The 14,085-nt window shown below is 35.7% G+C and overlaps 1 protein-coding gene across 2 annotated transcripts; it reads left to right on the top strand.

Annotated features, from left to right (window-relative positions):
- Positions 1 to 1,811: 1,811 nt before the first annotated feature.
- On the top strand, positions 1,812 to 9,374 carry LOC104118758 (uncharacterized). 2 transcript variants are annotated; one of them, XM_009630100.4, is made up of 8 exons: positions 1,812 to 1,868; positions 1,973 to 2,053; positions 2,687 to 2,923; positions 5,685 to 5,793; positions 6,439 to 6,484; positions 6,588 to 6,673; positions 8,098 to 8,156; positions 8,907 to 9,374. In XM_009630100.4, the coding sequence occupies exons 2-8, from the start codon at positions 1,989 to 1,991 to the stop codon at positions 9,007 to 9,009; spliced, it is 705 nt and encodes a 234-aa protein (XP_009628395.1). In that variant the 5' UTR covers positions 1,812 to 1,868; positions 1,973 to 1,988; the 3' UTR covers positions 9,010 to 9,374. The 2 variants fall into 2 exon arrangements, with proteins under 2 accessions (XP_009628395.1, XP_009628396.1); XM_009630101.4 differs by lacking the exon at positions 8,098 to 8,156 and having other exon boundaries at positions 1,847 to 2,053.
- The last annotated feature ends 4,711 nt before the right edge of the window (positions 9,375 to 14,085 follow it).

Here is a 14,085-nt window from a genome sequence, read left to right as displayed (position 1 = left end):
ATGAGTCATGATGAGCTATTCAAGGAGACACATATTATGAAGAAGAAAAAAGAGAGGGATCAAGATAGGTGGGTCGAGGACCGGGCCTCGACTGCATATGTAAGCTTTTAATTTTCTTTAAGTATTATAATTTACTTTTATAAAAATTTTAAAATACTGATTTAATTTAAAATAATATAGGGTCGCTACCAAAGTAACGTGGAGGAATTCATCCGTAGTCATCCAGCTGGTGAATCAGGTAAGCCAACCCAACCTTCGGACGAGGATGCTGAAAGAATATGGTTGGAGTCTGTTGGCGGTCCAAAATGGGAGAAGGTATACGGGCTTCCTACTAAAAACTTCCATCGCTATAAGTGTGGAATGCGAGGAATAGGGACTTCCTCACAAGGCGAGCAACTTAATAGGGAGAGCCTCTCCGCTATGCGGGAGACACTGACAAAGCTCACATCAGAGCTAGAAGCGGCCAAGGAAAGAGAAAGGCTTAAAGATGCTCAATTCCTTGTCATGCAAGCTCACATCAGAACTCTCCTATCTAGTAGAGCTTTTCCGTTGCCCCGATCTCGTGAGTCATCTCCAGAGGGTCGACCTCCATGTGATCGTTCCTCCCGTCCTGCTCGTGATCGTTCCTCCCGTCCTCCCCGTGATCGTGCTTCCCGTCCTCCACAAGACCGTTCTCTATATCGTCTTGTAAATGAAAGTTCATCAGACAGTGATGATGATATTGTAGAAAATACCCCTTGACTTTTATATACTTTGAACTAGACAAATAGAACCAGTTTTGAACTAGTTGTAATTAGTTTTAACTTGGTTTTGAATTTTTATGTTCAATTGAACTTTAATTTGTTAGTTTTAAAGTATTTATTGAATGTTTTGGTTGTTGTTGTTGTTGTGTTGTTGTTGTTATTGTGTTGTTGTTGTTGTTGTTGTTGTTGCGTTGTTGTTGTTATTAGGTGTATTGGTATGCTGGCAGGTGGTGTAGCTGCCAAAACAGGCATTTTATGCCAAAATTAAACCCAGAAAAACCGACCAAAGTTGGTCGGTTTTTAATAAAAAAAATAAATTATTCCAAAATACCGACCAAAGTTGGTCGGTTAATGAATATTGAATTCCCAGAATTCAACATTACCGACCAACTTTGGTCGGTATTTTGCCTGCACTGTTGAGATTACCGACCATAGTTGGTCGGTAATGTTTAATTTTAATTATTTTAAAAAAATATATTTTCAATTACCGACCAAAGTTGGTCGGTTTTTTTTAATTTTAATAATTAATAAAAAAATATAATTTAGTTAAACCGACCAACTTTGGTCGGTAAAATTAAATTAATAAAATATGTTTCCGACCAAAGTTGGTCGTTAAGTAATTAAACTTGTCAGATTGTCGTTTTAAGCTACCGATCAAAGTTGGTCGGTATCGGTAAGCCATTCCGACCATCAAAACACCGTCCACACCGTAATGGTCGCGTTTTGGTCGGTAATTGGCCATAACCGACCAACTTTGGTCGTTTTTTGGGGTCGGTTTTTAGCGAATTTCTAGTAGTGTAGATAGATAGATAGATATAGATATAGATATAGATATAGATAGATAGATTTATGCATAAACTATATTATTATACGTATATTTTAAATTAATATAGATATAGATTTAGGGGCGACTATATTAAGTTAAAATTCAATTGATTTCGCTTATTTTGGAAGGGGGTAATAAATTAATAATTGGTGGACAGAAATGGGTATTTTTGGAAAAGGCAGGTCGTTCTGATTGCTGAAGTAGTCCACGTGAATGAATGGATATATATGGTGATGAGCCTAACTGCCAAACAAGAGAGGAAGAGCTAGTCTGCACAGTGCACGCACCCACTTTCCCGGGTAAAAACTAAGACATCACAACAATTCCTTTAATATAATTCCTCTTCTCTTTGGCTGCAACTATAAAACTTACCATGGCATTAAACTTGTACTTTGAATCTTAGAGGCTAGCTGTTAGTTATGAGGGTCATTCAAACTGCTGGGTTTAATTACTCATTTCTCCTCCAACAATGCTCCTTTTCCAGGTGAATTTACTCTTCTTCTACCCCAATTGTTATATCTTTTTGAGAATTATGATATTATTACTCTTGTTTCATGTCTTGACCTTGGAAAGTTTATTCATATGGTTTTAATTCAGTCATAGTAGAATCAAGATAACTTGTTTCCATTTAACTAGAAATTTCATGGTTTCAGAAATATATATGTCTAATGTTTGATTTAATTTCATCACTTGTTGTGAGCCTAATTATGCTTTATAAATGTTTTACAATAGAAAAGTAAAGGCAGGAAAAACAGCAAGGGAATGGTTGTGGATCTAAACAAATACAAAATACTAAGTATTAAAAAGATATCTTTACACAAATAGCCCGCTGATTCACTCTTTACTTTTCCTATACATTGATTATACATGGTTATATATGAATTATACATATATTATACATCCACCAGCTATTGTTAGTTTAAGCGGCTATTTAGGTTAATTCTTCTATTAAAATAGTATGTAACTATCACTGGTGTCTTTCTACTTCCCTTCAACTCTGTTTCCTTCCAACCACACTCCTAATGTTCAAATTCATGTTACGGAATAGTAAGCGTTTGATTTTTTTTTTTCTGTTCTCTTCATGCTATGGCAAATATAAAGCTGGTATTTGTTTCAGGAAGAGAATTGGAGTCGTTGAAGTGATCAAGTCTAATTTGTCAGACTCAGATTCCAAGAGAGCAAACCTTTCTGCCAGGAAGAAAGAAAGAATTAAGCTTCCCAAACATGACGGTATTGGTGGAGATAATAAATCATTTCATATAAGTGAATTTCTGAGCCATAAATCTGGTGTTGAAGCAATGTTGAACAAAAGAGCTTTGCAAAGCTTTGAATCTATTGATTCTAACATGTACAGGTAAGGATTTGTTTCGTCTTGTCAAGTGTCATGGTCCAAGGACATTCCATCTTGCTCTTCTATCTTTTCTTCTTGCTGTGTGAAACTATTGCATTTTAACCACCTTGAACATTCTTTTAATATTGTGGCTAGATGTCAAGTAGTTTTCGAGTTATCTGTTTATGTATTGACAAAAAGATTGAATACCATTCGGTCATACATGTCATCGTTACATAGAAAAGAAGTTTTGCAGAACAAACGCCACTGTGCAAAGAGACGAATTTGATCGAACTATTACGCCTCTAAGCAGGTATTAGAGTACTGAAAAAGTTAACCATTTCATACAGTTTTATGAATACTCGTATACTTCTATTGGTCTATGAACCGCAAAAGAGATGGCATTAGGCTCTATGCTGCATTCTAGATGACTTAAGGATCCACTTTTTGCACGGACAGGTCCTGAAATATGAGTTGTATGATTACTGTCAGTTTAACCAATTAGTACTTGTAGTTTTTGGTTAACTTCTGAGATTCCACAGTAGCTAGGAAAGGCTTAAAGATTTCTAAGCGTTGTTAATAGGTGTTGCCTAAGAGCCACCTGGTATTTGTTGACTTAACCTGATTCTTGCTTTCATATACTATTGTCCTTATCATTTGTTCAAATGCGTGAGACTTGGTTTATTTTGCTTTTCTGTTTCGGAAATCTTCATATATGCTAGCTATAGATTCTTTTGGTCTATGCTAGTTTTGCAAACAAATAATCGTTTGGTATATCTGCCCTCTCCCTGTTAACATGCGGTCCATCAAAAGAAGAAAGTAATTTAGCCCCCTGTGCTTGTGATATCACAATAAGCTTATAACCTAATCATTTTTGGTAATTAAAAGATAATTAGCTAACTGGTCCTCACCGCAATGCCACCACCTTAAACCTAGACTTACCTTTACTGTTTGTAACTTAAGAAAGAACTGCCAGTTGGGCTGTTATCCCACTAGGAAAGATGATATAACTAAAAACTGCGGCTAAATGAATTGAAAGCCAATTCTTATGATCGTCCAATAACACTAACCAAGTTGCAACGGATGTTTTCAAGAGCCAACTGAATGTGAATTGAGCAACAGGCAGTGAAATGTGCAAAACCAGCAGCTTACGCAACCAAAACTCCAGTGACAACCAAGCAAGATCTTCTGATGAATTCTTCAGACGGCTAAAGTATAACTGCATCTAAACGAGCATTCTACCCTAGATGATGACCATTCAATTCCAATAATGACTAATCAACAATGGACATTCTAAGTGGCCTAACTTCTTCCTCAGATAGTGAGCAGAACATAGAGACCTGGTGTTGTTGTTGGATAGATGACTAGAGTTTATCAACATAAGATAGATGTTATGTGATGATTAGTATTCTTAATAGAGATACTTCTTAAAAATTTGGTAAACTCCAGCCTTTAAACCCACCTCCCCAAGGCCCGATCATGTTTTTTCTTATTTTTCCCTTGTGACTCAAACTCCCAAGCTCTTGGTTGGAAGCGAAGGGTTTTATCACTTGAGTAACCCTTTCTTGCCTTCCCGAATGGAGATATCAAACAACTTGGGGTAAATTTAATAATTCTCTTCTCTCCTTTTAGTCTGCGGATATTACTTCCCATTATTTAACATATTTAACTAAATGGAGGAGATGATATGCTTAATTAGGTTCTCTAACTATTTGGGGGAGTGGATTTCAATTCCACTAGGTAATTATCAGCCTATACCTGAAATAGAAGTGTGTAATTGAGAAGATATGAAATCCTCGAGAACTATCCTGCATGAGAAACTTTCATGTACCTCACATAAGGTTAACGTTTAGCATATTTCCTGTGTTTCTTGAGGTATCCATAAAAGATATGGCAAGGCAAAAGGAAGAGGGAAATTCAACATAGATAAGGGGATTTGGATAGAACAGTAGAACTATCAAATAATCGCATTATGAAAAATGGTTTATAGCCACTGAGAGTTTCAACTACTTTGGCGCCTTTTCAGTTTGTGACGGATAATCAGAAATGTTCATGTATTGATACCAGATACTCTTTGGCAGAGAAAATAGTTCATCTTGTGCTTACTGTATAGGGTAAAATTAGTTTATAATAAATGATCGAATAAAAGCGTGGCACATGGAACCGAAGACAGGCAAAAGGCGAACCAAGTAATAGACAGTATCGGGGACAACGGCTACAATTGATATCGGATAGACCCCGAAGGGAACATGGTCAACGGGAGCAGATCGAATATTTATCATCGGATAGCATTCAATGAAGAATATTCTCTGACATTAAATGGGCAACCGTTGCACAGAATATTTGCATTCATGGTCTGCCGTTACGTCTTCATTAATGGCTCATTTATTGTCATTTTTAAGTGGGACTTGATCCTAGGATCTTGTTTCCCTAGGTATAGCTATAAATAGCAGGCTCAACAACCATTGTACGACACGAAATCTTTGACAAAACTTATGTTGTATTTCACTTTCACGCTCCATTAATCAATTTTATTTACTCTTTTACATTGCTATCATTTCTGTCTTCGGAAACACTGCTTTCGGAGCCAAACTTGTCATCTTCTTCAACTTTAATCGCTAAGTCTTACTTTTAATCTTATTTATTTACCATTTTTGGATCAAATTTGTTCGCTTGTCTATAGACCACGTAACAAATTCAACTGTACCGTTTTACGGGTAAACACTTGCCAGCCTATACACACTAAATAAGAGTTATAAGATTTTGCTGATTATGTTACTTGCAGGTGTACTCTGCCACAAGTTCAACTTCTGAATTTTGAAGTTGCCCCTGTTTTGATTTTACAAGTGAACCCAACCAGCGAAGACTGCACTGTGAAGATGTTGTCTTGCAAGGTAAGGCTCCTAAAGACTGCGAAGGTAATAAGCATAGATTGTCTGCTTCAAGTATAGTATCCCTGATTCTGGAAGCATCGCCAACCTAAGGAAGCAGTATCTGTGACTGCTGTTCAATGTGTCTTTCTTCTAGACCAAGAATCTTCCAAAGTTTCAATCTAGTTGAATTGTTTCATGAGCTAGCTAAACGCCTGGAGATGTTTAGTTGTCTGAAAATGAAATTATGCTGTGTGATCGCCAGTTAATATAGTTGCTATGAGGAGTAAAATATTCGCAGTTGCAGCTACTGCTTTTAATCTAGTTAGTACCATCGGAGAAGAATTTTATCTGGAGTGATATAGAGAGGAGGAGATAAAAGAGTGTAGTTAAGGTATAATTTCCCAATCTTTGTACAAGCAAGAAAACAGTTTTCTTCTGGACATTAGCTTCTCCCACGTTTAACTTAACAATTCTTCTTTGTAAATGAGTCTTGCATATTCATCGACCTTCCTTTCGAATACACGTAATTCACTGAAGGAAAAAAATAAACCTGATAGCTTAAGATTTATCGCTAATATGTACAACCATCATCTGCTGAGATTCTATGTTTCCTAAATTAGTTATCGTTCAAGAAGTTGATATATAAGTGCCTAATGTTCATTGCAGTTTGAGGGTTCAGATTTGGTAGAGCAGCAGAATGACCACTTTTCAGGTATATCAAAACAAGATCAGAGCATGACATTGTTAACTTGCTTTTGAAATATACTTAGAATTTATAATTACATGTTTACACATGCAATTTTGTTAACTTGCAGCATCAATGGTTAACTGTATAACGTGGGAAACAGTTGGATCTCAGCCTTTCCTAAATGTTGATGTGAAATTAAATATCTCTCTTGAGGTTATTCTCCCTCTCTTTCCTTAGAATGTTTTATGCTTATTCTCATGCCAAATTTCCTATGACATGTAGGAAAATTTCTCAGAAAGAAAAGGCTACCCTATTTAACATTATCACTTTAGCAGTACTGATTTTTCTTCTTAGAATTTCTCCAGGACAGTCTCAATATGAATTTTGCAAGTGTTATTCTTCATTCTGAAGGCTGCGTACAATAGACCCTTGTGGTCCGGCCCTTCCCCGGACCTCACGCATAGCGGGAGCTTAGTGCACCGGGCTGCCCTTTTTTTATTCTTCATTCCGAGTTTTGACAGCATCGCTTGCAAATAATATGATTACAGTCATGGAGTTGATATGGGGAACGGGCAGAGGCGAATTTAGGATTTAAGTTCTATGGGTTTAACCTTAATATTATGGGTTCAGACCTACTATTTTTTGCAATTTTAGTGAATTTTTATACATAAATTTATGCTCTGCGTTGAAAGTATTGGGTTCAGATGAACCCGGTGTCCGAGTGCTACATCCACCATTGGGAAGAGATGAGGGGTTAAAGGAGTACAAGGTTGAAGGTAGACAGCATGAATATGCTCGTGCATGTTTACATACATGCAGCAAGGGATAAAGAGAGCCACTTCCTTGTCCTAATATCTGACGTACGGTATAAAACCTTTTCCTACACTAGAATCATAGCTGCCTTTCAGTTCTCATTGCTTATTTACACCTTTGGAACAGTTGGAAAAAAGTACTTTTAGCATGTCATCCATAAAACAGTCAGAAAATTGAAGCCTTATTATCAAGAATGTTAGATTGATAGCACATTATACAGGGGTGGAGGGACAAGCCGAACTACGGGTTCGGCATGTAGTTCGGCTGAACTCAGTAGCTTTTTCTCAAACAATGTATTTAGTGTTTAAAATTCATCGAATATGTACAAATATTAAATTTAGAACCCAGTCACTAACACTTGGAGTCGTGTACTAAAATTCAGAACTCATAAGGTTGAAATCATGGCTCCGCCTCTGACATATGTTCTCATTTTTGACTTGTTAAGTCTAAACTGGAGTAGGCATGGACTTTTTAACCGTGCTCCTTGTAAACTTCCAATTTACAATTTTCATATCACAGATCCATCTGATTGTAGACTTGTAGTTAGTTATAGTAACACCAGCATGTGATATGCGGGATATAACCAGATTTGATGGGTCATGAATGATCTATCAATAATCTTCAGACTGTTGTTCCACTCCACAGAACTGAGGTCTAAATGTATTTGAATGAGTAGATTCTTTTAGTGAAACTTATTGTTAATCAGAGATATATTTCCTTTGAATCTCTACAACATTCCAGTACAATTATCATATTGACAAGAAAAATTTCTTGTATATTATGATCCTCTCAATGGAATTTGTCACCTTAGATTGTATTTGCAGATATATACCATGCCATTTACCATGCTGCCTACTTCTGCTGTTGAGAGTCCCGGTAACTTGTGAGTCTATTGCTAAATTTTCTTTACTCTCTGTGATCACAAATAGTTTTAGAAACATAAATTGCAATGTAAATTAGATATTAACCAAACTCTGTTCATTGACATGTGTGTTTTACTGTACCCGGATTTTTCTTAGAGTAAGGACCATATCAAAGTAAACAATCGGAGTGTCATACAAGGTCTTTGCTCTGATTTAGACATGAAACCTTTTGCACCAAGCTTGGTCCATCTCATTTGAACCTAAATACATCTGCATGTTTCCATTTGCCAAGTTCTATCGATAATTCCTTCACTCCAGAAGTTAAGGTGATCATGACTAGTTAGCAGTGACACTTTTTCTTGATCATTTCAGCATATAAATGAACATAGACGTCTTCATAGAGCTTTTACTTGCTGTAAGGGTGACAAATTCCCGCAATAAACTTTTCATGGTATCGACCTCGTGGAACAGCCATTTCCATTAGATAGATTCCTTGTAAAAGTGCTTTATACAGCATAACTTAAATTTGATATTAAATGTCTTGATGATTCTTTTTATGGGACTTGTCGCTACGGATTGAAAAATCTTTATCATTGTGAAAACATAGTTCTGCAGACAATCAAATAGTTTCAAAATGAAATGATATTTCTATCGTAAAAAATAGAAATGACCCTCACTATTTTTATACTCATTAGTCATCTTTAAGAATTCTGAAATACCTATTTCTGTAACTTTTGTATTTCATCTCAAACGAACTATGTTTCACACAGAATGATGCAGGCTTTAGTGGACAGGCTAGTGCCGTTGCTTTTGCAACAACTGCTTCAAGATTATGACAACTGGGTTCAGCAACATCAGAAATCTCTGTCGTGAATCCAACTCCTTTGTACCTGAGTAAGTTAACTACATTTATGGCTTGGTGAGGAAAATATAATGAAAATCCATCTAGCTACAATACTCTATGTGAGCCCATTTGCTCCATCCTTGGTGGGTAAGTTTAGCCATCCGGAAAACTGTACTTGTGGGTTGTTGGCTTGTCGCAAGCTTTCAACTGGGTGGTGGACTAGTCTAGGTGCGCACAAGCTGGTTCGGACATCATCATATCTAAAAAGTGTATGAAATTCCATCCTTCCATGGTTCAAGTGTAAGCTGCCTATTTGATGCTCATTTCTTTGTGCAAAATATCAATCTCAAAAATACCATCATCTTTAGTGATATCAATTCATTCAAGTCTCTCAGGTCGCCGGTGTCTGAAGTCATCGTAAGCTTGCTACATGCTAACATGTTTTCTACTCAAGTTCTTATCAGTCAAAAGCAAACCATGTTCTCCTCTGTTTAATCCTTCGCAAAAGGACCATTAACCGTATGGAGATTAGTGTCGGTAAGGGGATTAATGAACAACAGCAACGCATGTTCAACACTAAGAATGCTGTTCATGGTAAATGAGAGTAGTAAAGGTTGCAACACGTGATTTTTCTGGGGCTGCGGCTGACCGCTTATCTTGGCAACACAGCCCATATAGTTTTTGTCATACTAAATTATCTTTCATTTTTCCCCCTATCATTGTTCTGAGGCGGAGTCAGATGCAATGGTACGGTTCATTTGAACTTAAGTTTTTTTTTTTTTAAACCGAGTAATTTCGAGCAAAGCATAACTATATGGTTGAAATTTTACTAAAGTTGAAACAAATAGTGAATACGAAATCAAAATTTAAAAATATAATGAATCCAAAAATAATAACCTTAAATGATATTGAACCTATAGAACTGAAATCTTACATCCGCATTTTCTTATTGTCCTGGCGAACAAGAAGTATTCCATTTTATAAATAGGTCTCATGTTTGATGCATTTCTGCTCTCTCCGTATTATTCTTATATGGTCAGTATTAATAAGTAAATAAAAAAGTAGACTTTTTTTTAAAAATACAATTTACGCCATTAGGTCCTTGTATTGCTAACCAAAATTATAGCATAACAGATGAGGGCATCAACCTAGTCTCTGTTAAAAAAAACTAAAATAAAATAAAATAAAATAAAATAAAGAAAAGACAACCAGGGTCGTATACAAGTACAAAGATCCACAATCTAAGTTATAAACACTCCTATGATCCTATACAAGATTAGTACCCTTGTACATCCAATTTATCCAAGACAAACCATTAACAAAAACAAAAACTTATGACAACATGTTCCTCCTTTGCTTATGTCTTATTGAAGCCATTTGAGCCTTGTCCATCAAATAGGGTCCAGCGGCACACCTGGGAAGATCTCTAGGATTGAGGAAAATGGATTCATTCTCCTCAATGCCCTATTTAGCAAGAGCATCTGCTACTTGATTAGCTTCACGGAAACAATGTTGGATCTCAAAATTCACATGTTGAAGTAGTTGTTTAGTATCCAAAATTATATTATGCATTTGCCATGCTAAGCTTGCGTTCCCTTTAATCATATTGATTACTACCATAGAGTCACATTCAAGGACGATGTTTTGGAAACCCCGTGAAATACACCGCTTCACCCCATCCATGCTGCCTTTGCCTCCGCCAAATTGCTACTGCCCCTTCCCATGTTATATGCAAAAGCCAATATCAAATTGCCTTCAGAGTCTCTACTACTGCTGCACCATGACCTTAAAGACTATTCATCCTTCATATAGTCTGTTTTCAAAATAATTCCTCTATCTCACATTAATTGTTCTAAGTTGATTTCGGCAGTCAAAACTATTAAGCTTGAGTTTAAATTAGAGGAATTTTCTTAATACGCTATATTTTAGATCCTAGTAACTATAGTTTGCCTAGTTACCTTTTGTAGCTACTGTTCAATTGTTATCAGCCTGTATCACTTGTATTCAAACGAGCACCGAATACAATCTGTGTCAACTATATTCGTTCGCACACATTGTATTCATTCGCGCAAGGAATATATCATATATCAACTGTAACCAAGGCGAAATACAAGGGTGTATACAAAGGATACAACCCGGATCGATCGTATTCGTTCGTGCAACAAATACAACCAAGTCTCCGACTAATTAAGCATAAGCTCTAACCAATTGAGCTCTTGTTTCAGTTCATTAATCTCTTGTTTCATCTCCGCTAATTAAGCATAAGCTCTAACCAATTGAGCTCTTGTTTCAGTTCATTAATCTCTTGTTTCATGTATACAGTATATATGTTTGATGTGTCAGCGTAATTTTTCCATTTACACGCTGAATGCCTTTTTTCCTTTTGAACTAAAACTTAACGATCTGATAGGCATTTATCCTACTTTAATGAGTGTCTACTATAATGTCATATAGCTTTGGACAAGTCTCAGTTCAAAAATATCATAAAGACCCAGATGACAATTTAAAACAAACAATTGAGCACTGACGAACCCCTCAACTGCAAACCCAATTTTTTGGACAAGAGAAAAGCACGAATAGCCAAGCCTCCTAAAAGCTCAACTGATAATTAAAAAAGAACATATATAGAAATGGTAAGATCTTTGAGGCTGCCAAACAAAGGTAATGACTGCCTATAACTTGAATGCAGCAAGAATGTAGCGCAGGAAATGCAAGAAACAAATTCATTCAGCTATGGCACATATGTGCCCAATAGCTGAGAATTGAGGTAAACCGATGGCAAAGTCATCGCCCTCATTAATAGAAGAGCTCATGCACATCAATAAAATCTTCACAATTACTTGTCCAAAAAATAAAAATAGAAGAACTGATGCGTATACTAAAGCTAGTGCTAGACCTGCACGTATGCATATCTTCCATTCCTCGACGCCTTTAGCAGAATATATTGGCCAATTCCGCTCCAAAAAAAGCCCGAGCTTTAAGGTTTTTCAAATCAGTATTCGAAGCAACACGCTTGGGAAGGTAACACAATCTAAATTCACCGTAAGGAAATAAATGCATACTGTAAATCATAAAAGAGTTAAAAGAATGGCAATAGAAGAGGAATTGTTACTTATGGTTAGCCCCAAGGTTTCACATATTGATTTTGATGATAACAAACCAACTAAGTTTTAATCAAAGAACATTTACTTGTGGTAAATTTATTTTTGCACGGGTTTATTCAGTAGAAAAAGATTTGGTCGGACTTTGGTTATAGAAGAAATAATGAAATCATGGAGTTGCATGAAAATCTATGGACAAGAATAGAAGTCTTGCAATTAAAGAAATAAGCAAGGATGGAAAGAGGACAAGTCTGTTGAAAATCAAGGAAGAAGAAATCACAAAGGAATCTGGAACGAGACTACAAGGAAGTGCTTTTATTAAGGATTTCTAGCTTGCTAAAATCTTGGCCAGAATATTTTGCAAGAAGACTTGAAGTAATATTGATCACACCAAAGAAGGAAGTTTACATGCTGGATGAAGAAAATTCAATACAAAAAAGATTTTTATATACAACAATCATGAATAATATTGAAGATATCCAAGGTTGATTCTTTACTACAGGAAGGACCATGATTTTGTAGAGTATCAAGCACATAAACCTCAAGTCCAAAAAGGGATCCACAAATCAAGCCAGTAAAAGATCCAAGTTCAAGAAAGATACATGTTACCAGATTCTAAATAATACAAATGAAGATCCAGTAGAAGGAAGAGGTCTTGAACTTCTATTGGTCATCTAAATAAAAGCTAAAGTTTGTACAACCAGAAACCTGTCATAAGAAGAAGATTTTGGAGTTATTTTCGAGGAACTCTATCGAGCAAATGATGTCTAGGTTCAATGATAGATCAGGAAATGTGAGAGTTTGGACAAACAATGAAGATGCATCCAACAAGAATAAATCTTGATTGGTACTTCGCCAAAGAAGGAAAGATTCAAATCTAAAGGGAGATTGGTACTACAATGAAAAAGGAATGAATATAAATGAAATAAAAAAATCCAACCTGTTGGAAGTACCAAGAATATAAAGGCAATTGTAATATGCCTTATAGAAGTCACGTGCATATATCTACATATGAAGACTTGATGACTTACCTGGAAAGAATCTTTTATAAAAAGGCATTAAATAATATGGCCTTGATTTTTGGAATTGTAAAGAAAAATATCTCAAATCTATGTGAGATCAAATCTGTACAAAATGGCTTGCAGTATATGTAAAGATCTCTTTGATAAAAGGAAAGTAGGTTGATAATCTTGTATTTAAAGAAATTATATTATTTGAAGGGAAAAAAAATCTAGAACCAAGTTTCTTATTGTTGTAGTGGTTGTATATCTTGATAGAATCTTAGTATTTGTACTTATCATGTCAGACTAATCAAATTTCCAAAAAGAAAGAGAAGAAAGATAATTTTACTGAACCCTTGTTTCTCAAAAAATTTCTAGGATCACATATTGGTCCTTGGATTTGAATATGGCTGGTGATCAATTTGCTAGGTATTATATCTGGTTGAATCAGTGCAAAGTTATAAATCTTTCTGATAGTTCCTTGAGATGCTCAGATAAAAAAAAAGTGTTTTTGAATGAGAAAACTTTCTGCCTGAAACAAGTTGAGAGCTCACTACAAAAAAATTGCTAAATTGTGGCGATTAATTTATGGGAGTTATAAAAACTCCCACTATACATTTGTTTTGTGGCGTTTGCGTCAACCCCTACAAAATAATTTTTTTTGTGATAGTTTATTTGTGGGGGTGTAAAAGACCTCCACTATATTTTCAATTTATGGCGTTTGTTCTAACTTTCACAAAATTATTCGTATTGTGGCAGTTTTATTGTGGAAGTTTCTGATACCTCCAGAAATGCAAATTTAATTGTCTGCAAAATCTTTGCCATTCGGTACAAATTGGAGGCCACTAACTCATGCAATATTTAGTCATTTTTTCTACCATCTTTTGAAAATATAATCAAATTGCACATTTTAGTTAAATTTCTACAAGTTGATGCAATTTATGCCAATTTTTAACCCTTGCCATTTTTTGTCTTTTCCCCAACATTCTACCCCTACAAAAAG

This window comes from Nicotiana tomentosiformis, chromosome 8 (genome assembly GCF_000390325.3).
Source record: "Nicotiana tomentosiformis chromosome 8, ASM39032v3, whole genome shotgun sequence".
Taxonomy (NCBI): domain Eukaryota; kingdom Viridiplantae; phylum Streptophyta; class Magnoliopsida; order Solanales; family Solanaceae; genus Nicotiana; species Nicotiana tomentosiformis.
The sequence above is the reverse complement of the archived record's forward strand: the minus strand, read 5'-3'. Positions and strand labels throughout refer to the sequence as shown.